Genomic DNA, 26,850 nt, shown 5'->3' with positions numbered 1-26,850 from the left:
GGTTCACCACCCTTTGCGTGAAGAGCTTTTTCATCATCTCAGTCCTCAATGGCCTACCCTGTATCCTGAAACTTTGACCCTTGTTCTTGACCCTCAAGCCAAAGGAAACAACATCGCTGCATCTAGTCTGTCCTCTCAGAATTTTATATGTTTCAATGAGATCCCCACTCATTTTTCTACATGCCAGCGAATGCAGGTCCAAACAACCCAATCTTTCCCCATAAGACAATCCTGCCATCCTAGGAGTCACTCTAACCTTCACTGCACCCCCTCCATGGCAAGAATATCCATTCTTAGTTAAGGAGACCAAACTACTCAACACTCCAGGTGTGAACTCACCAGTTGCACATCCCCCCCTTCTGTGTTCCTGTATCTTGAAATGTTCTTTACATCTCATTGCATTTCCATTATTTTAAAGTAACTTACACAGACAACTCTCAACAATATTTGCACAGGCAAAATTGAGCTGAATTACTTCTGTTAGTTCAGTAGCATTCTTTAAGAAAAAAACAAATCATATTCTGTACCAGACAGTAGCTGAAACTGGGGTTTCAATGTCAATGAACATTTGCTTGGAAACCTTGTAAGAACCTTTGCAAGTATCTCTGGGGTGAAACAGTTAAAGTAGTTCCAGTCTAAAGTTGCCTAAATTTGCATTCCTTGATTATATATCTAATTCAGAATGTCATTTCTATGACTTTGGTTTCTCTGTTGCTAGCAATGTGGATACTGAATGGTGGCCAAACCTCTTGTTACATTTCCCTTGCATACCCGCACAGCTAGCCAATGCTTTATTTCATGGTATTTTAAAATGAACAGTGTTTGGTCTCGATCAGAACATTGAGCATTACTGAGCCTGCCTCTCTTCCAACATTTCACCATTAAACACTAGTAGCCAGCTAGGAGACACTTGGCGCAATCAATTTCTGTGTTTGTGATTCAGACCTTCTTTTGACTAAAAACTAATCTCCAAAATAAACCTCCCATTATCCGGGAGTTGACCCTGCAATTCAAATTGAAAAATAGTGTGAGTAGCTTGTCAACTGGTTCTGATAGTTAGTCGTAGAGCTTCTACTGTGTTAACCACATATCGTACAACTGAGGGTTTTGTTCTTCATAAGTGATGTTTTTGGTCTAATCCTGGGATAGTGAAACTAAAGCCAACAGAAGTTTTAAAATATTATAAAGCATAATATATTGTTGCTGAATGTAACATAGAAACCCTACAGTGCAGATGGAGGCCATTCGACCCATCAAGTCTGCACTGAGCCTTCGAAAGAATACTTTACCCATGTCTGCTACCACCCCACCCTATTCCTGTAACCCCATAACCTAACCTGCACATCCCTGAATCCTAAGGAGAAATAAGCATGGTCAGTTCACCTAACCCACACATCTTTGGACACATTTAGTTGTTCTAAACCTGTTATACGGCTTTGTGGTGAGTGTCCCTCGAAGAGTAACACAGCAGAGTAAGGGTGATTCTGGCCTGGGTGACCAAGCAGGACTCAGAGTGGGAAATCAACCCAGTAGATGGAGTTCTCCTAGGCAGAGGTATTCTGGGAGCTAGCTGCAGCCATGTGGCTGCTGTAGAATTCTTAAGAATAAATACCTTTTGTGTTCACCAATGAAGTCTGTGAAAGTGCATCTTTACATCTGGCGACGATGATAAATTATCCTGAAACTACCTCTGGCCTGACACCCATGAGTATCCTGTTTTAATCGAAGTCTGAAAAAAAGAAGTACTCACCAGGATGCCTCTCTTTGTGTGAACAGACGCATTTTACTCCTCCACGGACACAATATGCTGAGCACCTTGAATATTATTTCCAAGCAAATGAAATAAGGAAGTAGGCGAAATGCGAAGCTATTCTCTTAAACATTTGTGGAACTCTTTTTTTTGTATAAATTTAGAGTACCCAATTATTATTTTTTCCAATTAAGGGGCAATTTAGTATGGCCAATCCACCTAACAATAATAATAATAACCTTTTATTGCCACAAGTATGAAGTTACTGTGAAAAGCCCCTAGTCGCCACATTCCGGCACCTGTTCGGGTAAGCCGGTACGGGAATTGAACCCACGCTGCTGGCCTTGTTCTGCATTACAAACCAGCTGTCTAGCCCACTGAGCTAAACCAGCCCATAACCTGCACATCTTTGGGTTGTGGGGGTGAAACCCACGCAGACACGGGAAGAATGTGCAAACTCCACACTGGCAGTGACCCAGAGCCAGGATTCGAACTCGAATCCTCAGCGCTACAGTCCCAGTGCTAACCACTGCGCCACGTGCCGCCCCTCCGTTTGCGGAACTCTGACCTCTCACGTTATTCGCCGTCTTACAGCCCCAAGCGCACCTGACTCTAAATAATTTTGTGAGCTTGTGGATTTTATGAAGGCTCAATTGCAACCTTAACCATGAAATGAAATGAAAATGAAAAATGAAATGAAATGGAAATCGCTTATTGTCACAAGTAAGCTTCAAATGAAGTTACTGTGAAAAGCCCCTAGTCGTCACATTCCAGCGCCTGTTCGGGAGGATGTTACGGGAATTGAACCGTGCTGCTGGCCTGCTTTCAAAGCCAGCGATATAGCCCTGTGCTAAACAGCCCCAGTCATACTCCAGAGATTCACATTTAATGTGAGGGAGAGAGCCCCAGCTGAATTGCTTACAAGCAACTTTGCAAAACTGACGCATTTATTGGAGTATTGTGATTTTGGAGGCACCCTTAACTAAATGCTACAGGATAGTTTAGTCTGTGGCGTCTACAATGATGCTATTCAACATAGATTGCTTGCAAAGGTTGACATAAACTTTAAATAAGCGCTGGCCATGGAGAGCACCGAAAAAGATGCACAAGAGTTGCAGAGCGCACAAGATGATGCCTTCACCAGTTAGGGCAGGAACCTGCAGCCAGACATCATGCCAAAACCGTCAAAACAACTGGGAAGTGGGAAAAAATTTCAGCCACCAAGAAAACAAAAAGCTACAGAATAGGTAATCAGTTAGTAATGCTTAAAGTGGAATGTTACCGATGTGGAGGTAGCCACACTCCTGATTCATGTTGGTTAAAGGAGGCTGGGTGTTTTTATTGTCACAAAACAGAACATTTCATAGAATCATAGAATTTACAGTGCAGAAAGAGGCCATTCGGACCACCGAGTCTGCACCAGCTCTTCGAAAGAGCACCCTACCCAAGCCCCCCCCCCCCCCCCCCCCATCCCCATCCCCATAACCCAGTAACCCCACCCAACACTAAGGGCAATTTTGGACACTAAGGGCAATTTAGCATGGCCAATCCACCTAATCTGCACATCTTTGGACTGTGGGAGGAAACAGGAGCACCCAGAGGAAACCCACACACACACGGGGAGAACGTGCAGACTTAGACAGTGACTCAAATCGGGAATCGAACCTGGGACCCTGGAGCTGTGAAGCAATTGTGCTAACCACCATGCTACCGTGCTGCCAAATTTGACAAAGTCGTGCAGCGTTAAGTCACAATCACCGAGTAATCAATCAACCAAGATACTACAAGTTGCAGTGTGGAAGTGCCTGGCACCAGTGTTTTGGATATTCACACTCTGCTTAATCTAAAAACAGGCAAGATACACCCTATTACTGTAACGCTCGGATAAATGGGAAGCCTCTTGAGATGGAAGTGGATTCAGGGGCTTCAGCCATCGTGATGGGCAAGCATACGTTTCAGTACCTAAGAGATGGAGTCATAGAATCATAGAATTTACAGTGCAGAAGGAGGCCATTCGGCCCATCGAGTCTGCACCGGCTCTCAGATAGAGCACCCCACCCAAGGTCCACACTCTACCCTATCCCCATAACCCAGTAACCCCACCCAACACTAAGGGCAATTTTGTACACTATGGGCAATTTAGCATGGCCAATCCACCTAACCTGCACATCTTTGGACTGTGGGAGGAAACCGGAGCACCCGGAGGAAACCCACGCAAACACGGGGAGGATGTGCAGACTCCGCACAGACAGTGACCCAAACCGGAATCGAACCTGGGACCCTGGAGCTGTGAAGCAATTGTGCTATCCACAATGCTACCGTGCTGCCCAATTGAATTCAGCCATTGTGTCCAGCCATTGAATTCAAAGAGCACTTCTGCCAAGTTGAATACTTAAATGGGAGGAGCAATAGAAAGAAAAGGCACCATATTGTACCTTTTAAGCGATGGACAATAGTCTACCCAGCTCCCAGTGATAATAGTCACAGGCGAAGAACCAAGCCTTCTTGGCCACGATTGGCTTAAAGAAGTGAAGTTGAATTGGACTGAGGTTTTTCATGAGTAGGAAGGGGAACTGTCCAAACTGATATAAAAAAAATGCACGTGGGTCTTCTGTGATGAATTAGGCAAAATCAAAGGGCTACGAGCCATGATTTATTCGAACCATAGGCAACTCCCCGGTTCTTTAGGGTAAAACTGATACCATATGGCTTATGAGGGAAAGTGGGTACTGAGTTAAACAGGTTGGAAGAACTAGGCATTAGCCAGTCAGTTCAGTTCTCGGAATGGGCAGCACCTATAGTCCCCGTATTGAAACCGGACAAGACCGTCCACATTTGCAGCAATTATAAGCTCACAGTCAATCAGGCCACCAAGCTGGATGAATGTTCAATCCTGAGATTGAAGACCTGTAAGCAAAGCTGGCAGGAGATCAATCTTACACAAACCTGGATATGAGTCACGTGTACTAGCAATTCAAATTAGATCATGCTTCCTGGGGGTATGTCACGATAAACGCACACAAAGGTCTATTCCTGTACACATACCTGCCTTTTGGCGTGTCTTCGGCATGTGCAGTATCCAAAGGACAATGGAGAGTCTGCTATAGAGGTTACTGCAGGTTATAGTATACCGTGATGATGTTCTTATAACTGGATCGACAGAGGCCAAGCATCTGGCAAACTTAGAAGAAGAGATTTCAGGAGGCTGGAGTTCGCCTCAAGAAAGAGAATTACACCTTTCAAGCCACTGAGGTGACCTATTTGGGCACTGTGTAGATGCACAAGGATTACACCCCATTGAAGATAAGGCCAAGGCGATAAATGAGGTGCCCCCCCCCCCCCCCCCCCCCCCCCTGCAATGACAACTGAACTCAAATCATTTTTGGGGATGGTAAACTACTATGGATGTTTTTTATCAAACATATCAATGGTACTTGCCCTTTTACATATTCTGCTGAAGAAACACCATCGCTGGTCTTGGAAGGCTCCCCAGGAGGAAACTTTCAACAGAGTAAAGCAATTGCTGCATTCCTCAAACCTGTTAATACCCTTTGACCCATCTAACGAGCTGATATTGACCTGCGACACCTCTCCGTATGGTGCTGGTGCGATGTTGTCCCATGAAATGGACTCTGAAAGGCCTATAGGTTACGTGTTGAGAACCCTCTCTGAGTCGAAAAAAGCCACTCACAAATTGAGAACAAAGGGCTAGCAGTAGCCTTTGGTGTTGAGAAATTTCACCAGTACTTACATGGCAGACACTTTACCATCGTTTCTGACCACAAACCGCTCTTGGGTCTCTTCAAAGAGGACAAGGCTATCCCGCCGATCGCTCGGCAAGACTTCTTCAGTGGGCATTAACTTTCCGCCTTTGAATCTACTTTCAAGCACAGACCTGGAACACACATAGCGAATGTGGATGCTCATAACCACCTCACCTTGCAAGAAAGTATCACATGTACTCCAATACCACAAAAGATGGAGCTGTATATATGAGAAACTTCGGTAGTGGATCAAGTTGGATCCCTGGAATCATTGTCTCTAAGACCATACCCCTTTCATATCATGTGGACATGAATGGGCAGATCATTTGCAAACACGTGGAGCACTTGAGGAATAGAGAGATGCTCCAGCAGTCAGTTTTGGCATCAAGGAATGTTTTCAAACCCATAAGCACCAAAGTACCTGATCGACCTGTTATCAACATAGCTGACATCGCCGTGGAAACAAATAGTGATGAATCGGGTGTGCAAAAAGAGGTGTCCATTATTGCAGTTCCTGTTAACATCGATCCTGTGGAAGCATCTCAAAGACATCAGAATTACACACACTCTATAAGAAACAGAAAGCCCCATCAAAGACTCACCTCAGAATTGTCCAACATATCTACATAATATTTAGTTTGTAGTTAGGATGGAGTGAGTTAGTTATCGAAGATTGGATAAAGCAGTTAAGAGGGAGGGATACGGTGATTTTCCTTTAAGGGCAATACAGCAGAGTAAGGGTCACCTGGCTTGGGTGACCAATCGGGATTCAGATTGGGCAACCACCCCATTGAATCATAGAATCCGTACAGTGCAGAATGAGGCCCAATGAGTCTGCAAGAACACTCCACCCAAACCCACTCCCCCGCACTATCCCAATAACCCATTAACCTAACTTACACATCTTTGGACATTAAGGGGCAATTTAGCATGGACATTCCACCTCGCCTGCACATCTTTGGACTGTGGGAGGAAACCGCAGCACTCATCAGGCTCTTTGATTTTGACACGGATTCCTCAGATTTGCTTCTCTGTAGGACCCGCTCACGCCTTGCTGCCCCTTTCCCATGATGACACTTTCCCCAATGTGTCCCAGAATGGTGAAGGGGTGGGGTGGGAGGGTGCCAGCCTGAAGGTTCGCCTCATGGCAGCAAATACCCTTGCGCTGGTCATGCTGGGAGCCCACAGCTGTTGGTAATTTCTCTTTGCAATCAGCCAAGAGGAGATGTGCTTCTGTGGAGCAGAGCTGAGATCTGCCAGGGTTTTCTCTTTCTCACTTTCAAAGGAAGCATATTGCAGTCAGAAAGCTACTCCTCTAGTCAGGGTGCCCCAAGCATTTGCGAATCGAAAGACTCGGGTTTTCTGTACACTGGAAAGCCTGAGATATAAACTGACTGATGGTAACAACAGAATCATGGTTTCAAGATAACAACATCTTCAAAAATAGGTTAGGCACTTAACATAATGTTTCCTGGATCAATCATTTCAAATTATTAACAGCAAGTGCAGCATTAACCTATTCTGGTTAGTCAGTATTTTGCTGATTGAGTGCATGATTTGCTCCATAACTATTCGAGGCTCGAATCCCAGCAAACTTTCCATCTATCTGGCAATGATTTTATTCTAATTGAGATATCTAAGTGAAGGGAAAAGCACATTGTGCAGAACACTACCCTGCAACTAATAGGTAACTCACACCAAGCTCTGTTTAACCATCTTTCCCTTGCTCGCTGATCTACGTTCTCCTCCCCCCGGCCAACTTCCCCTTCCAGCGGCCTTGCCTCTCTTCCTGCCTCTGCGGGTTCCACCGGCTCTATTTCCAATCCTCCCAGAACTCTGTACTCCTCCATCTCTGGCCTCTCGTCCATTCTCCACTTCCTTCACTCCCATTATTGGTGGCTGTGCCTTCATCGAAACTCTGAAATTCCCTACCTAAACCTCTCTGTCTCTTGGCTGTTCTTACTTCCTTTAAAATGTACCGTGAAGCCTATCACTTTTGATCAAACTTTTAGTCGCTTCCTGACATCTCTTTCTTCGGCTTAGTGTCAAGATTTGTTAGGTTAAGCTCCTGAGAGGTGCCTTGGAACGTTTTGTGCATTAAAAGTGCGATATAAATGCAAGTTGTTGTTGTAAAGGAAAGCCTGAAAGAGATCAAAGATGGGGCATTTGTTTGAGTTCATGGGACGTGGACGTCACAGGGCAGGATGTGCCAGCATTTATTGCCCATCCCTAATTGCCCTTGAAGGGACAGTTACAAATCAATCACATTGCTGTGGATCTGGAGTCACGTGTAGGCCAGACGAGGTAAGGAGGGCAGATTTTCTTCCCTAAAAGCCATTGGTGAACCAGCTGGGTGTTTACAACAATCGGCAATGAAAAACTTTTAGTTTTAGATTTTTATTGAATTCAAATTTCACCATCTGGATTTCTAGTCCAGTGACAATACCACTCTGCCACTACCTTCCCACCAAGTCCACGGAAGGAGTGACTTAGAGTAGAAGACTTTGCAATAGTCTTAATTTGACCAGAAAATATAGGAACAGCCTGTAGGTGCTGAGGAGAAACGAGAGAGAACATAAGAAATAAGAGGAGGAGCAGACCCTGCTGCCCCTTGAGCTTGTTCCACCATTCAATAAGTTAATGCCTGATCTGATCTTGGCCTTCACTCCACTTCCTTGCCTGTTCCCCACAACCCTCGACTCCCCTGTGGTTCAGAAATCTAGAATATAATCAATGACTCAGGCTCCAGAGCTCTCTGGTGTAGAGAATGCCAAAGAATCGCGACCCTCTTCGAAAAGATTCCTCCTCATCTCCATCTGAAACTGAAACTTTTCCCCAGTTCTAGATCTCCCATGAGAAGGAAGATTCCCTCAGCATCTACCTTGTCATCCTCCCTCAGAATCTTATGAGTCAATAACATCACCTCCCATTTAGTTGAATTCCAGTGAGTACAGTCCTAACCTACTCAACCTTTCTTTATAAGATCACCACTTCATTGCAGGAATCAGCCTAGTGAATCTTCTCTGAATTACCTCCTTAGCAAATGTACCCTCCTTAAATAAGGAGAACAAAACTGTGAGCAGTACTCCAGTTGAGGTCTCACTAATGTCCTGTAGTTGACCAGCATTCCATTTGTCTTAATTACTAGCTCTGCCTGCTAACTTTTTGAGCTTCATGTATGGGGATACCCAGATCCACAGGTTTCTGTAGCCCCTTTCCATTTAAATAGTATTTTGCTTTTCTCTACATCACACCAGAATGGACAACTTCTCATGTTCCAACATTTTGCCGACTCTTTAGCCAGACTTTTACACTCCCCCCACCTGGCTTCTGAGGCAGGGAGGAACATAAAATTGTATGGCCAGGTTTCCCTCTGGGATCCCACCTGACTCCGATTTTACGTTGGGGTAGGCAGGGCCTTGGATGAGAAAACCGCCGTTGCTGCATTTAAGGTCCTTTTGTGCCACTTTATGGCTACTTAAGGACCTTTTCCTGCCTAGACTCAAATTTTACACTGGCAGACAGATGGCAGAACAAAGTTTAATCTCATGTGGGAAGGTGTGGGGGGAATGCCTCCATCAAAACCCCTTTCTGCCTGGGGGTTCCCTCAGCGACCTCTTGACCTCCTTCTCACCCCAGGCCTTTTTACCCACCAACTTGGCCCCTACCTCCTGTTCCCAGAACCTATTTCCAGGCAGCTGCAGTACTTATTCTCGCCTCTGCAGCACTGTTCCTGGAATGACTGGAGAGTTGTCGGCCAATCTGATTAGTCGGCAGCTCTCCGAGGTGGGACTTTCTCCTGGTAACGGACAGAAATCCGCCTTCTACCAATCAGCGCTCGTTAGAGAGTGAAATACATCGGGCCTGCATTCCTCATCGACTCATCGGATGGTGGGGGCCTGAAATCCTGAAAATTCTGACCTTTGTGTCCTCCTCACTCCCACGTATTTTTGAATCGCCAGCAAACCTGGCTACAATACAGCATGTCCCTTCATCAAAGCCAAGAATGTAAATGTTAAATAGTTGAGGTTCCAACATTAAAATTATCCATTTATCCCGTGCTGTTTCATAGAAACGTAGAAAATAGAGCCAGGAGAAGGGCATTCGGCCCTTAGAGCCGGCTCCGCTATTTATTATAATCATGGCTGATCATCTAACTCAGTAGCCTGACCTCTCCTTCCCCCCCCCCCCCCCCCCCATATCCTTTGATCCCCTTCACCCCAAGTGCTATATCTAGCTGTTTCTTGCAAACATACAATGTTTTGGCTTCAACTGCTTTCTGTGGTAGCAAATTCCACAGAGCGACCACTCTCTGGGGGAAAGAGATATTTTTTTCATCTCATTCCAAAATAGTGTACCCCATATCCTCAGACTGTGACCCCTGATTCTGGGTTCCCCCACCATCAGGAACACCCTTCCTGCATCTACCCCATATAGTCCTGTTAGAATGTTATAGGTTTCCATGATTAGGCTGGGTTACGGGGATAGGGTGGAGGGGTGGGCTTAGATACAGTGCTCTTTCCAAGGGCTGGTGCGGGCTCGATGGGCCGAGTGGCCTCCTTCTGCACTGTAGATTTTATGAATCTATGAGATCATCCCTCGTACTTCTGAACTCCAGCAAAAATAATCCTGAACCAATTCAATCTTTCCTCGTACGTCCGTCCTGCCATCCCAGGAATCAGTCTAGTAAAACTTTGATGCACTCCCTCCAGAGCAAAAACATCCTTCCTCAGATAAGGATGCCAAAACTGCCCACAATACTCCAGGTATGGCCACACCAAAGCCCTGTAAAACGGCAGCAAGACATCCTGGCTTCTACACCCGAATTCTCTGGCTATGTTAGCTGGTTAGATATTTATCCATGTTAATATATTACCTCAACACCATGGAATCAAATCTTTTACAGCGTTTTTTTATGTGTCATCTTATCGAATACCTTTTGGAAATCCAAATACCCTGTGCACCAGATCTACTTGTTCCCTTTTGCCTACTCTGCTTGTTACATCCTCAAAGCACTCTAATAAATTTGTCAAACACTATTTCCCTTCCATATAACCACATTGGTGGTGCTTGATTCCATTATAGTATTCTCAATATGCTTCTGCTATTTCCTTAAAAATGATTCCAGCATTTTCCCAATGACTGGGAGCTGGACGATAGTTTCCTGCTTTGTGTCTGCCTACTTCCTTGAATAAAGGATAATGTTCAGAGGCACAATAACTTTTTACAATGCACCATGGTTTCTGACAGCATGAGAACTAGGAGTTAAGGTGCATGCTGAGATTGTGTGGGTATAATATAAGATTCACTGCAACCAGTTTTAAAAACAATTAACTCTGCAAAGTAAATGGACTTTGGAGCCAGGAGGAGATGTGGAAATGCCTCGCTGCATCATTAAATTAGTTTAGATCTGTTTTGTATGTGTGTTAACATTTAGTGAGTTAACTTATTGCTCTGATATGACATTAAACAACTGCCAAATGAAGATATCAGTGTTCTTTTTCACAAATAAACATGAACTTGCGACTTAACAACAACCAAATAAACGTATTAAGTGAAATGGAATGATAATAGACTTTCAACAGATTCTGTTTGAAACAATTAGCTTGCTGTGCGGATTAATGAATTCAATAGAATCAACCTGGATTTTTATTCTTTTTTTTTCACCTGCCATTCAGAATGAAACTTCATTGAAACCTTTAAAGTAAAATTGATGGAAGTGATTATTCCCAGCAAGACAAATAGCCAACAATTTTCTTGAATGGAAGGAATTGGATATGAGTAAAAAATATCTGACTGCAATTGTATAAGGCCTTGCGTCAGTCCACACCGTGGATGAAATTTTCTCATTTTCTTCCAAAGTGTCAACTCGGGAGGGGAAAGCGGGATGTAGTCATTTGGCTGTACTGACAACTTTTGCTGCTGAATTTTTCTACACGCTGGAAAAAAGGATCCAGGAGGTGGGTCCCACGTTGTCACCCCATCGAGGGATGTCACGAGGACGTTACTGCAGGGAAGCCCGCTAATTCCATTTAAATGTATTCCAGTGGGGTTCCCGTCATTGTATGGCATGTTACGTCACTAGCAGGGAGGCAGGGACAATAGAGTAGGGAAATCAACCAGCGTAAAAACCGTATTGGGATTCCCGCTCCATTCTCCGCCCCCTCCTCTATTCTCGCCCGTTGAACCCCCCCTCCCCCCCCTAGAATACTGTGTACTGTTTTGGTGTGGACATACTTGCCTGAGAAGGAGTGAAAAGAAGGTTCACTAGATTGTTTCTCGGAATGAGAGGGTCGTCTTCTGGAAAGATCGAGTAGACCAAACCGACACTCTGTAGCGCTGAAGAAATGAGAGGTGACCTCTTTGAAACATATAAAATTCTTGAAGGACTTGACAGGTCAGCTGTTTCTCAGGCAGCAGAGTCTAGAATTAGGGATTCCGGTCTACAATCAATCCTTCAGGATTGGGATGAAGAGAAATCTTTAACCTCAATAATGTTGTAAATTGTAATATAAGGGTATCTGGCATAGCAAGAAGAACGTGGGACTGGGAAACAGTACCACCCACTGCATGATGCAAAGAGACATGTGATCTGAGACTAGAGCGAGTTATGGACTGGACAGAGACTTGTGCAGAAGCCAGCATGGAGTTAGTGCCCAGCTTAGACTATGCCCTGGTTATGTACACAGTTATGTTGCCAATAAACGTTAGCCGTTTAGCTGTTGCTGTATAAAGAGTCAAAGTTCTGCTCCTTCTCACAAACATCTTTATTTTCTTTTAACACAACTCTGTACAAAACGTTATCATCACATCACATGTCCCAAAGGCCACCTGAAACTTCTTTACATATCAGTGTCAATTATTGGATACTTAACATAAATGAGACATTTAATTGGAATGTCTCTTAACCCATTCCTTAACAATAAATACTTAATGTTTAATCATACAAGGCTCAGAACCTCTTTGTACGATCCATTGAACATACAATGTACAATATGAACCTTTGGAATTCTTTACCCCAGAGAGCCATGGATGCTCAGTCATTGAGTATATTCAGGGAAATCATAGAATTTACAGTGCAGAAGGAGGCCATTCGGCCCATCGAGCATGCATCGGTTCTTGGAAGGTCCACACCTCCATCCCATCCCCATAACCCAGCAACCCCACCCAACACTATGGGCAATTTTGGACACTAAGGGCAATTTTGCATGACCTATCCATCTAACCTGCACATCTTTGGACTGTGTGAGGAAACCGGAGCACCCGGAGGAAACCCACGCACACCACGGGGAGGATGCGCAGACTCCGCACAGACTGACCCAAGCCGGAATCGAACCTGTGACCCTGGAGTTGTGAAGCAATTGTGCTACCCACAATGCTACCGTGCTGCCCACTTAAAGTCAGAGATCGTCAGGTTTTGGGGGTGATATGGAGATAATGCAGAAAGGTGTAGTTGTGGTAGAAGATCAGTCATGACCTGATTTAATGGTGGAGCAGACCCATGGAGCTGCCCCTACTCCTATTTCTTGTGTTATTGCTTTAAATAAGCCTAGAATTGGTAGAGAGGAATGTTACACCATGAAGTTAATTTCACTTTTGCTCTCTTTTTACCTGATTTATATTTCTTCAGCTGCAGAACCCAAACCTGTAGATTCCAGTCACTTATTCTCAGTTGGAGAAGTGGATAGATTTTATCTTTGACTCTGTTTTGAAAGAAACATTATTAAATGCTATCATGCTGTTGATCTCGAGGATCATACCAATACAATCTGATGAAATATGACCCAGGTGGAACCTATATTTGTGCCTCCTAATGTGACTATTTGGAAAACCGTACATCCATATAAAAGGGACACATCCTTTACTCATTAGTTTGAAGAAACGGGGTTTTTGGCACAGGGTTCTTGTGGAAACACTCTGTTGCCTTTTATATGGATCGGTCTTTAGTTTTTGATGACACTGTTTAGAATAGGAAGTATCTAATAAGCAAAGCATGTTCTTTAATGCATTGCCAGCTCATTTAATGTATGCCTGGAGGTCTGAAATTTTATCTTCGATGTTGCAATAATATGTATTTAATTCTGTGAAGTGTTCATAGCAGAAGCTTCATACTTTAAGGGCAGGAGAAAATATTTTTTCAAATGCAATAATTTGAAACATCTGTAGTGATTAAAAAGAATAAAATGTGGAGCAGTCTTTTATAACTCAATCAGCATTCATGTTAACCCATACCAGTAGCCAATTACATTTTCTCAGTCACTTCAATTCAGTTTTGGAGATGTGTTGTTCTGCTTTCGCTCAATTTACACAATAAAGCTTCAACACACGTACAGTCAGCAGGAATTTTCCTTTATTCAGAGTGATTGTAGCAATTCCAGTGACCCCCCCCCCTGGGTCTGGTGTTCAGAGTCTGACTAATTTCCTATCCATGTCCAGTGGTTTGTAAACCATAAGACATAGGAGCAGAAATAGGCCACTTGGCCCATCGAGTCTGCTCCGCCATTCAATCATGCTGATATTTTTCTCATCCCCATTCTCCTGCCTTCTCCTGATCCTCTTATTAATCAAGACCAGGGGCGAGATTCTCCGACCCCCCGCCGGGGGATATTCGGCGGGGGCGGGAAATCGCGCCGCGCCGTTTGGCGGCACCCCCCCCCCCCCCCCCCCCGGCGATTCCCCGGCCTGAATGGGCCGAAGTCCCGCTGCTCGAATGCCAGTCCCGCCGGCGTAAATTAAACCACCTACCTTACCGGCGGGACAAGGTGGCGCGGGCGGGCTCCAGGACCCTGGGAGGGGGCGCGGGGCGACCTGGCCCCGGGGGGTGCCCCCACGGTGGCCTGGCCCGCGATCGGGGCCCACCGGTCCACGGGTGGGCCTGTGCCCACCATGGCGGAGGCGGAAGAGACTCCCTCCACTGCACATGCGCGGGAATGCCGTCAGCGGCCGCTGACGCCCCCGTGCATACGCCGCCCAGAGATGTCATTTCCGCGCCAGCTGGCGGGGTACCAAAGGCCTTTTCCGCCAGCTGGCGTGGCGGAAATTCGTCCGGCGCGGGCCTAGGCCCTTAAGTTTGGGGCTCGGCCCCCAAAGATGCGGAGCATTCTGCACCTTTGGGGCGGCGCGATGCCCGACTGATTTGCGCCATTTTGGGCGCCAGTCGGCGGACATCGCGCCGATACCGGAGAATTTCGCCCCCTATCTCTGTCTTAAAGACACTCCGTGAATTGGCCTCCACAGCCTTCTGCGGCAAAGAATCCCACAGATTCACCACCCTCTGGCTGAAGAAATTCCTCCTCATCTCTGTTTTAAAGGATCGTCCCTTTAGTCTGAAATTAAGCCCAGTCTCACTGTGAGGATGGGGCTGAATGGTGCTGAATTTAAGTTGGGAGAGAAGAAATGCTGAGAGTAAAGCTCTGAACATTAAGATTCCTGAAATATGATTGAGTAATGTTGGTGGTGTGCTGTAAATCTTAAACTTGTGGAAAATAAAATATCGCCATTTTGGGATGCAATTCGACTATGTAACAGTACCAAAGGGAAGCTAACAAATAGGCAGCAGGTTTTATGTAATTTTACCTAATTCAAGATACACCTGAAAGCCTACTTTTGACCAAGCGTATGTCTTTCTTCCCTAATACCTCCTAATATGGCTCGGTGTTGTATTTTATTTTGCAATATCCCCCTGAATTGTCTTGGGACATTTTATCAGGTTAAAGCCACCATAAGTTTTTATTCTTGTACTTTGCCTTCACTTAAGACATAAAGAGAACTGGGCGAGGTATAAAGTGTGCTGTTAATTTGCTGTCACACCATTCAGGCTGCTGCCAAAGATAATTTTCATCTCTTTATTATGTAATTAAATTAGATGGGTTGTATCTCAGTGTTATGTGTGCATTAATGTTAGTAATTTCAATAATAGCAATGAAACTCCTGTGGCTTTGCTTAAGTTGGTCAGAAGAAAATGGTTTGTTTCTTTTAAGATGGCTAAGAAGTATTACAGTGCTAATGAGGCAGATTATTTTAAGATTTTAAATTCGCCTGAATTTTGTGGTAATAGTGATGGCAAAACTGTCAGCATTTGCCATTGTTACTCCTCTGAAATAGGCAGTAACTACTGGGGACTGCACATGCAAAGTTAAATGCGGAAGTCCAGAAGTTGCTGTCAGTGACTCTGTCCTTCTCTGTTGGGTGCACAGTTGAAGTCCTTGCAGACTGCAATTAGTTAGAAATCACCAAACTGACAAGGATTTACCTTCCACACTGTGGTATAGCAGTGCATTTAACCTTTGCTTTGCTGATTGTGAGAATACTTCAATGTGATTGCTTACTCTGCTTGATGATATCACTGTCGCTGGATGCCTGCAGATTCCATAGAATTCCTGCAGTGCAGAAGGAGGCAATTCGCCCCACCGATGCTACCCTACCTGGGCCCACTTCCCCGCCCTATCCCTGTAATCCCACTGAACCTGCACATCCCTGGTCACTGAGGGGTAATTCAGCGTGGCCAATCCACCTAACCTGCACATCTTTGGATTGAGGGAGAAAACCGGAGCACCCGGAGGAAACCCACGCAGACACGGGGGGGGGGGAACATGCAAACTCTAGACAGACAGTCACCCGAGGCTGGAATTGAATCCAAGTCCCTGGTGCTGTGAGGCAGCAGTGCTAACCACTGCCACTTTCCCTTGACTTCCCAGCAAATGCAAATTGACGGCGCGAAAGGGGAAGTCCATATCACAGCGATCACTCAACATTTGTGGATAGCTCTCTGAGGTCAGCAGTGAGTGCCACTGCATGTGTACATGCCATCCACAGCTCAATGCATAGCACTCTCACTTCTGATTCAGTGGCTCATAGGATCAACTCCAGTCCGCAGATTTGAACAGGTAACCCAGGCTGACACTTGCCGGTGGAGCTGTCGTGGATGCTGTCTTTCACGTACATATTCGGCCAAGGCCCCAACAGCCCGCTTCGGTGAGGGTGAACAATGTTGTGTCACTAAGTCAAAGAAAAAAACAGCTTCCTCAAGGTTTTGGCCAATATATATTCCTCGATAATGAAATTGGATTATCATCATCACATTAATGTTTGTGGGAGCTTGCTGTGCACAAATTAACTGAACATTGCAATGGCAACCACACTTCAAAAGTAGGTTGTGCCTTTCAAATGGCTTGAGATATTCTGAGGTCATGAAAGGCACCATATGAAGGGAAATTGTATTCTTTGTACGTATTTGGATTTTAAAAAGCAGTTAATATTATGCATTTTCAGTGACTTATATACTTTCTCCTTTGCAAAGGTTTCTCCCATCCAAATCGGCATTTGGAATACACCTCTGCTATACACACGTCTGGTATTCTGCCCGCATTGACTTGAACTGATTAATATTAAGTGCATGAGTAGGCCATGAATAGCCAGCCTTTCCTGACCTTTACAAATCAGTTTGTTATTGGCCAAGATCGGAAAATTGCTCCCTGGGAATGTCTGAGCTTCAAGCCACAAATAGCAATTCACCTCATATCATGGGCGCGATTCTCCCATGCTGCGCCGTATGGGAGAATCGGCGTTCGCGCCAGTCCGGCGCCGTCAGGCAATTCTCCGAGGAGTGGAGAATCGGCGCCATTTGCGCCAGCGATATTGGCGTGGCGCTGGTCGCGGGCCGCTGTCTGGGGCCGGGCCGCCGATTCTCCGGCCTTGATGGGCCAAGCGGAAACTGCAGAATCCCGCCGGCGCAGTTCACCCCTGCTCGCAGCTGGCGGGAACTCTGCGCGTAGGGTCGGGGGGCGGCCTGTGGGCCAGGGTAAGGCGCTCGTTCACTGGGGTGGGGGGGCCTCCGATGGGGTCTGGCCTGCATCGGCGGGCCGGCCTCTCCAGCCCTGCCCTATTGTATTACGTGGCCGACCCCTGAACCCACACGCCATGTTGCGTTGGGACCGGCGCGCTGAGGAAGTTCCCCGCGCATTCGCGGGTTGGTGCGGCCCAACTGCACATGTATGGGTTGGCGCGTCCCAACTGCGCATGCATGGGGGCCAGAATCGCTACTGCCCGCGCCTCTTTCACGCCGTCGTGAAACGCGACGGCGTTCACGATGGCGCGAACACTCTGTCTCCATTTCGGAGAATCGCGCCCATGGTTTTTCAATGCAACTCACATGGTATAAAGGGCGTCAGCGGGGCACGCACGGCCGAGGACGCACATAGCCCCGTTTTACACACCAGGGAGCGCCACTCACCGGATCTCCCCAGTGTAGCAAGTGATTGGGACACCATTTGTAAATGGCGCCCTGATCTCCGTGGGCCCCCCCTCCGCTTCCCCCCCTACACACGGCGGGCACCCCTTGCCCAATCGCGCTTGTGCAAAAAATGCCAACTTGGCACCTTGGCAGTGCCAACCTGGCACCTTGGCAGGACCCATGCCAGCTGACAGTGCCATCTAGACATTAGCCTCATTGTTATTTTGGCGACAAATTCTGGGTCAATGCTATTGAAAGACACACTTGGTGCCATTTATGTCTGTCGTTATGCAAGATACTCCCGTAATCCACTAATAAATATGACTCCCATTTTATCATTGCAGACCTGTCAGAAGGAACAGAATAAGAACAGCTTTCCAGAAGGAACTCCAATAGACACTTGCTCACGGCACAGTGGAGCCCAGGACAGTGGTATTGGGAGTGACAGTGCACAAATTCGAATCGTTCAGATTGAACAACAGAGTGGAACGAGTCATCATCGCCTTGCAAGACCTTCCCGCCAGTCTTCCATCGTGAAGAATTTGAATTTTATCCCATTCGATATATTTATTACGGCCAGCCGCATCTCAGTAATGACCTACTCAACGATGGTTAGTTCCAAATCTAAAACCCAGCAAGAAAGCCAGCGGCAGAAAGCGAGTGACAAAGTCGGCAAGGGCACGTTAAACCTGAAGAGTATGGAAGTCGCTAGCGTGCCAGAGAACAAACCAGCCCAGCCAGGGATTGCAGTGCTGACAGCTGAGGATCTTCTGAACAGTAATGCTCCATTGTCCACAGGGAAGGTTGCCAGCCACTTGTCACTGGAGAGCCTTCACACGCCAAGCAGGTCATCAGCCCGTCAAGCTCTTGGTATCACCATAGTCCGCCAGCCAGGCCGTAGAGGAACAAATGATCTTCAGCTAGAGCCCTTCCTGTACTTAGTGATATCGCAACCTTCTTTATTATTGAGCTGCCATCACCGGAAGCAGATGGTCGATCTGTCATTCTTTGATGCCGTTTTGAAAGCTGTCCCGCCAGACTACAAATGTATGGGTAAGAACATCCCTTTATTTCAAAATTCATAATGCTCTTTAATTGCATATGTTCCATCTTGATTTTTCTCTCTCATTCACCTTCCACTCCTCCTTACTACCATGAACAATTACCAAAGAATTCTCCATCTGGTGTTTTGTGAAGAGGTTGAGAGTGAATTGAATTGAGGTGTGTAAATTAGGGGCCTAGTTAGAGTGGATAAGAAGGACCTATTTCTCTTGGCAGAAGCATGGGCACTAGATTTAAAGGAAGTGGCGGAAGGATTAGGAGAATTGAGAAATTGTTTCACCCATAAGGAGGTGGGCAACCAGGACTCACTTCTAAAAAGGATGGTGGGGGCAGAAACCCTTGTTGCACTTAGAAAACACATAGACATGCTCTTGAAGTGCTGTAACCTACAGGGTTACACTCCAAGAGCTGAAAAGTGGGATTAGGCTGGATAGCTGGATTGGGTTACGTGCTGATGATGGCATAGTGGTAAAGTCACTGTACTAGCCATCTAGACCAATCCTCTGCGGACATGGGTTCAAATTCCACCACGGCAGCTAGTGAAATTTGTAAATCTGGAATATAAAGCTCGTCTCAGTAACAGTGGCCATGAAACTATGATCGATTGTCGTAAAAGTCCATCTGGTTCACTAATTCTTTGACTCTGGAATGATTTCTACAAATTGGAGAGTAGAGAATGTAACCCCGCTATTCAAAAAGGGAGGTAGAGAGAAAACACGGAACTGTAGACCAGCGAGCCCAAGTTGCTGGAGGCCATTATCCAGGATTTCATAGCACAGCATTTGGAAAGCAGTGGTGTGATCAGACTAAATCAGCATGGATTTACAAAAGGAAAATCATGCTTGACAAATCTACTATAATTCTTTGAAGATATAACTAGTAGAGTTGACCAGGGAGAACCGGTGGATGTGGTTTATTTAGACTTTAAGAAGCCTTTCAACAAAGTCTCACGTAGCAGATTAATATGGAAAATTAAAGCGCAAGGGATTACGGTAGTGTCTTGAGATGGATAGAAAGCTGGTTAGCTGACAGGAAACAGAAAGTTGGAATAAATGGGTCCTTTTCTGATTAGCAGGCAGTGACTACTGGGGTACCGCAGGGATCTGTGCTCAGACCCAGATCTGTTCACATTAAATATTAATGATTTGGACGAGGGAACTAAATATATTAACTCCAAATTTGCAAATCATACAAAGTTGGGTGGGAGGGTGAGCTGTGAGGATTATGCAGAGAAGCTTCAGTGGGATTTGGACAGGCTGAGTGAGTGGGCACATTCATGGCAGATGCAGTACAATGTGGGTAAATGTGAGGTTATCCGCTTCGGTAGCAAAATTAGGAAGGCAAATTATTATTTGAATGGGTGTAAATCGAGAGAGGTGGATACTCACCGAGACCTTGCTGTCCTCGTGCATCAGTTGCTGAAAGTAGGCGCACAGGTACAGCAGACAATAAAGAAGGCAAAACATTGTGTAATTTCAAGAAGGAATTAGATATAGTTCTTGGGACTAAAGGGATCAAGCGATATGGGGGGAAGGCAGGATCAGGGTATTGAACTTTTTGATAAGCCATGATCATAATGAATGGCGGAGCAGGGCCGAATGGCCACCTCCTGCTTCTATTTTCTACGTTTCTATGTTTTCTGTGTAATGTCCTTCAGAGCAGGAAACCTGCCATCCTTACCCAGTCTTGCCTACATGTGACCCCAGACTCCATTAAAGAAATAAATGACTGGAATAGGCAAATATGATAAGGGAGGTGGGTGGTCAATGCAGGACTGAGGGTGTTGTACCTAAATGCGCGCAGTATATGGAACAAGGTAAATGAGCTTGTTGCGCATTTTGAAATTGACCGGTACGATGTTGTGGGCATCACAGAGACGTGGCTGCAAGGGGACCAGGGCTGGGATCGAAATGTCCTATCGAAAGGACAGGCAGATGAGCAAAGGGGCCAGGGTTGTATTGTTTGTAAGGAATGAAATTAAATCGATAGCAAGAATAGGTATCGGATCTGAAGACATAGAAACTGTGTGGGTTGAGTTGAGGAATCGCAAAGGTAAAAAGACCCTAATGGGAGTTATATACAGGCCCCCTAGCAGCAGTCAGGATGTGGGGCAGAAAATAAATCAGGAGATAGAAAAGGCATGTAAAAAAGGCAATATCACAATAATCATGGGGGACTTCAATATGCAGGTGGACTGGGGAAACCAGGTTGGTAGTTGATCACAAGAAGAGGCATTTGTGGAATGTCTAAAGGATGTTTTTTTGGAACAGCTTGTGACAGAGCCCACTAGGGAACAGGTAATTCTGGATTTGATGATATGGCATACTTGATTAGAGAACTTAAGGTGAAGGAACCCTTATGGAACAGTAACACAATATGATAGTTTGAGAGGGTGTTTGAGTGCAGTTTGCAGTTTGAGAGGGAGAAGCTGGAATCAGAGGTAACGGTATTCCAATTAAATAAAGATAACTACAAAGACATGAGGGAGGAGCTGGCCAGAGTTGATTGGAAGGGGAACCTAGCAGGGAGGACAGTGGAACACCAATGGGAGGAGTTTTCGGGGGTTATTCGGGAGGCAGTGCAGAAATTCATCCTAAGGTGGAGGAAACATGCATGGCTAATGAGGGAAGTCAAGAAAAAGCATACAAAGTGGCGAGGATTAGCGGGAAGCCAGAGCATTCGAAAGCCTTTAAAAGCGAGTAGAGGACAACTGAAAAAGCAATAAGGGGGAAAAGATGAAGTATGAGTATCGGCTAGCTAGTAATATAAAAGAAGAAAGGAAGAGATTTTTTCACTATATAAATGGTAATCGAGAGGCAAAAATAGACATTGGACCTCCGGAAAACATGTTTGGAGAAGTAGGAATAGGAAACAAAGAAATGGCAGAGAAACTGAATAGTTACTTTGCATCAGTCTTCACGTTGGAAGACACGAGTGGGATAGCAGAGCTCCAGGAGAATCAGGGACAGAGGTGAGTGCAGTGGCCATCACTAAGGAGGTTCTGGGGAAACTGAAAGGCCTGAAGGTGGATAAATCACCTAGACTAGATGGGCTATATCAAAGGTTTTGAAGGAGATAGCTGAGGAGATTGTGGAAGCATTGGTGGTGATCTTTCAAGAATCGCTGGAGGAGGCAGGGTCCCAGAGGACTGGAAAGTGGCTAATGTAACACCCCTGTTTAAGAAGGGAGGGTGGCAGAAGACGGAAAATTATAGGCCGGTTAGCCTGACTTCGGTCATTGGTAAGATGTTAGAGTCCATTATTAAAGATGAGATTGCGGAGTACCTGGAAGTGCAGGACAAAATAGGACAAAATAAGACAAATAGGATAGCTTTGTCAAAGGGAGATCATGTCTGACAAATCTGTTAGAATTCTTTGAGGAAGTAACAAGGAAGTTTGACAAAGGAGAGCCAGTGGACGTGGTCTGTTTGGGTTTCCAGAAGGCCTTTGACAAGGTGTCTCATAGGAGACTGTTATTAAGAAGAGGCCATGATGTTAAAAGGAAGATACTGGCATGGACAGAGGATTGGCTGACTGGCAGAAGGCAGAGTGGGATTAGAGGAGTCATTTTCAGGATGGCAGCCGGTGACTAGTGGTATGCCTCAGGGGTCGGTGTTGGGACCACAATTTTTCACAATATACAATAACGATCTGCAAGAAGGAACAGAGCACACTGTTTTGATTTGATTTAATTTATTATTGTCATATGTATTAGTATACAGTGAAAAGTATTGTTTCTTGCATGCTATACAGACAACACATACCGTACATAGGGAAGGAAGGAGAGACTGCAGAATGTAATATTACAGTCATAGCTAGGGTGTAGAGAAAAGATCAACTTAATACGAGGTAGGTCCATTCAAAAGTCTGATGGCAGCAGGGAAGAAGCTGTTCTTGAGTCGGTTGGTACGTGATCTCAAACGTTTGTATCTTTTTCCTGATGGAAGAAGGAAGAGAGTATGTCCGGCTTGCATGGGTCCTTAATTATGCTGGCTGCGTTTCCAAGGCAGTGGAAATTGTAGACAGAGTCAATGGATGGGAGGATGGTTTGCGGGATGGATTGGGCTTACATTGACTACATTTTGTAGTTTCCTGCGGTCTTGGGCAGAGCAGGATCCATACCAAGCTGTGATACAACCAGAAAGAATGTGTTCTATGGTGCATCTGTCAAAGTTGGTGAGAGTTGTTAAGTTTGCAGATGATACAAAGGTATGCAGAGGGCCAGGTAGTGTTGAGGAAGCAGGGGGCTGCGGAAGGACTTGGAGAGGCTCGGAGAATGGGCAAAGAAGTGGCAGATGGAATACAATGTGGAAAGGTGTGAGGTTATGCACTTAGGTGGGATGAATAGAGGCATAGACTCTTTTCTAAATGGGAAAAGGCTTCGGAAAGCAGAATCACAAAGGTACTTTAGAGTCCTGGTTCAAGACTCTCTTAAGGTTAACGTGCAGGCTCAGTCAGCAGTTAGGAAGGCAAATGCAATGTTAACATTCATGCAGAGAGGGCTAGAATACAAGAGCAGGGATGTCCTTCTGAGGATGTATAAATGGTCAGACCCATTTTGGAGTATTGTGAGCAGTTTTGGGCCCCGTATCTAAGGAAGGATGTGCTGGTCTTGGAAAGGGTCCAGAGGAGGTTCACAAGAATGATCCCTGGAATGAAGAACTTATTGTATGAGGAACGGTTGAGGCCTCTGGGTCTGTACTCGTTGGAGTTTAGAAGGATGAGGGGGGATCTTATTGAAACTTACAGGATACTGTGTGGCCTGGATAGAGTGGACGTGGAGAGGATGTTTCCACTCGTAGGAAAAACTATAACTGGAGGGTAAATCTCAGACTGAAGGGATGATCCTTTAAAACTGAGATGAGGAGGAATTTCTTCAAACACAGGGTGGTGAATCTGTGGAACTCTTTGCTGCAGAAGGATGTGGAGGCCAAATCACTGAGTGTCTTTAAGGCAGAGATAGATAGGTTCTTGGTTAATAAGGGGATTAGTGCTTATGGGGAGAAGGCAAGAGAATGGGAATGAGAAAAATCTGAATGGCGGAGCAGGCTCGATGGGTCAAGTGTTTTAATTCTGCTCCTACGTCTTATGGTTTTATGGTCAATTTCACAGTACCTTCATTGCAGTGTTAATGTAAGCCTACTTGTGACACTAATAAAGTGTTGTATTATTATTACATGCAATACAAATCTCTTTGCAGGAGCTCTAGGGTTAGACAGAGCCAGGCAGTGCAAACATTTCTAACTTGTTTCTGTGTCCCAAATTGCATTTAGTCAATGGTAAGTTATGTGGGAGTCTGCCAGAATTGCCAACACTTATTGAACATAACCCACAAGGAAATTAGAAAACCACTGCTGTGTAGAATTTATAGTACTGAAGGTGGCCACTGTGCTAGCTGTCCAAGTAGAACTGTCTACCTCGCTTATTTCCTCAACTTCCCGTACACTTTTGTCCTTTGGTGAAAGTTTGCCTGAATAAAGAGCATCCTTTTGACAAAATTGTTGATTGAAAATCAATGCTTAATAACTCTGATGTATATGGTGGGACAGTAGCTTGCTTTGAATGAAATATAAGTGTTTGTACACAATGGATATGTGGGCCGGGATTGACAGCGCCCCCCCCCCCCCCCCCCGGCGATTCTCCGGGCCCCGATGTGCCGAGTGGCCGCCGGGTTTGGCCGAGTTCCGCCGGCTTGGGTTACTCACCTCCCACACGGCGGGAACAGGAAGGTGAGTGTGCGGGGGCCGTCCTGGAGGAAGATGGGGGGATCCGACCCGGAGAGGGGGGCCCACGGTGGCCTGGCCCCCGATCAGGGCCTACCGATCGGCGGGCAGGCTGGTTCCATGGGGCCTACTTTACCCCACACCGCATGCGCGGAAATACGCCGGCCGTTCCGCGCATGCGCGAACTCGTGCGGAGCGTTCCGCGCCGGCTGGAGCTGCGGGGAAAATTCCAGCGGTAACCTAGCCCCCTAGAAAGGTGAGAATTCCTCACTTTCGGGGGCCGTTGACGGCGGAGTCGCTGCTGCCGGTTTTCACGCTGGCGTGGAGACGTAGCCCCATTATTAGAGAATCCCACTCATGATTTACACTGTTCAGTTTTAACATGGCAAATATTTTATCAGTAACAAAACAGAAATCTTAGCAATCAGGAAACTTTATAAAGGAAATGATGGAAAATGGGAATAGATGACGAGGGCGGAGAGTCCACACTCGTCATCAGTAAAGCAGGTTGCAAACACCGAGAGAATCTGGAAACGGGTTCTTGCTGGAGCGATGGCGTTTCCCAATTTTCCTGCCCTTCGCCAGTGATGTCACGAGGTTCACGTCTACAAAGAGCATGTATTTTGTTTTAATATATTTAAATTAATTCAAGTATTATTAACGAGCCCTTGCCATGTGATCGCCCCTCACTAAATATTCACAGCTCGCCCACATGACTATAAAAAGGTTTGGCCAGATGAGCAGCAGTCAGGGAAAATCCATCCGGGGAGTGGGGGGTGGGGGTTGGGGAGAGGTGGGTGGGTGTAGTGGGGAATACATGCCCAGACAGTGCCCTGGCATTTTCCCCAGTTTATCGCAGTGCCAGCCAGGCAGTGCCAACCTGTATCGGGGCGGGCTCTAGTGGGAGCCCCATTGGAGGGTGGGAGTGCCGGCTATACCTCCGCAGTGTTGGTGGGGGGGAATACAATGCTGCCGATGAATGTTGGGGGAGGGAGGGAGCAGCTCCCGAAAGCTCCGTGGTGGGGTCTGGGTCAACGTTGATCAGGGTGCCCTTTAAAGATGGCACCCCGATCTCTGTGGAGCTGCTTGCTGGCTCTATGAGACCCTCACTCCGCCAGAGTGATGGTGTAAACCATGATCACTCAAATTCTTCTCTAGGCTCAATATTTGACAAGAAAACTTGTTTGTGTAACTGGAGAGTTACATGCCGGGTTTCCAATCTGAGCCTGACATTTTTCCAAATTCTGTTAAGATTTCACCCATTATTTTGTTATGGATGAGAGATTATAAATTGATGCAAGGGGAATGTCCACAATTTAGCTGCGGGTATAGGAGTGTGCAATTTAGGTGTGTGTAGGCTTATTTATCCTCAAGATTTTTTATTTTATGGGATGTGGGCATCACTGGCAGAGCCAGCATCTTGTTGCCCATCTCTGACTGCCCCCAATGGTTTGTTAGGCCACTTCACAAGGCAGTTCAGAGTCAACCCACAGTACTGTGGGTCTGGAATCACATGTAGATCAGACCAGGTAAGGACAGCAGGTTTTCTTCCCTAAAGTGAGCTGGATGATCAATGATAGTTTGCTGGTCCTTTTCCTTCAGTGCCGAAAGAGGTCATTCGGCACATCGAGCCTGCACAACCCTCCGAAAGAGCACAGCACTCAGGCCCATTCCCCTGCCCTATCCCCGCAACCCCACCTTACCTGCACACTAAGGGGCAATTTTATCATGGCCAATCCACTTAACCTGCGCAACGTTGGACTGTGGGAGGAAACCGGAGCACCCGGAGGAAACCCACGCAAACACGGGGAGAAAGTGCAAACCCCACACAGCCAGTGCAAGACTGGAATTGAACCTGGTCCCTGATGCTGTGAGGCAGCAGTGCTAACCACTGTGCCACCGTGCAGCATATAATTAGGACGGTCATATCATAAAGATTTAAAATTAAGTCACTTGTTGACTTTCTCAATAATTGAGAAATTGTTCAAATAGCTGCAGACATATATACATGTTGTTATATGTGTTAATTCCTTTGGTAATGGGGCAAGTATTTTGCCATTTAAGTTGCTGTCTTATGGAATGCTCTGGTATTGCTTTGCCTGTTCTCGCTTTGTGAGTGGTGAAAGTACATTGGACTAAATTAGAGAGTTCCATTAATTCTAAAATACACAAAATACCTGGCCAGGGGAAAATCGAGCTGCTCCAGAATGAATTAGTTACATCTCTGTATCACCCAAACAGGTTTGCTGTTGTACATTTTGACACGAGCATTCACAAACCCCCAGCAGAGTAGCTTTTTGCAAGGAAATGTAATTTCTCT

At 45.9% G+C, this 26,850-nt stretch overlaps 1 protein-coding gene across 4 annotated transcripts in view; it reads left to right on the top strand.

Annotated features, from left to right (window-relative positions):
* The window catches only part of LOC140385858 (intermembrane lipid transfer protein VPS13B-like), a 1,311,478-nt gene that overhangs the window by 1,084,881 nt on the left and 199,747 nt on the right, over window positions 1-26,850 (top strand). For all 4 annotated transcript variants that reach the window (XM_072468452.1, XM_072468451.1, XM_072468450.1 and 1 more), the window contains exon 34: window positions 18,091-18,799. In XM_072468452.1, the coding sequence (XP_072324553.1) occupies window positions 18,091-18,799 (709 nt within the window). The remainder of the gene's footprint in view (window positions 1-18,090; window positions 18,800-26,850) is intronic.

Source organism: Scyliorhinus torazame, chromosome 11 (genome assembly GCF_047496885.1).
Source record: "Scyliorhinus torazame isolate Kashiwa2021f chromosome 11, sScyTor2.1, whole genome shotgun sequence".
Lineage (NCBI taxonomy): Eukaryota > Metazoa > Chordata > Chondrichthyes > Carcharhiniformes > Scyliorhinidae > Scyliorhinus > Scyliorhinus torazame.
Note: the sequence above shows the minus strand (reverse complement) of the source record. Positions and strands in the feature narration are given on the sequence as shown.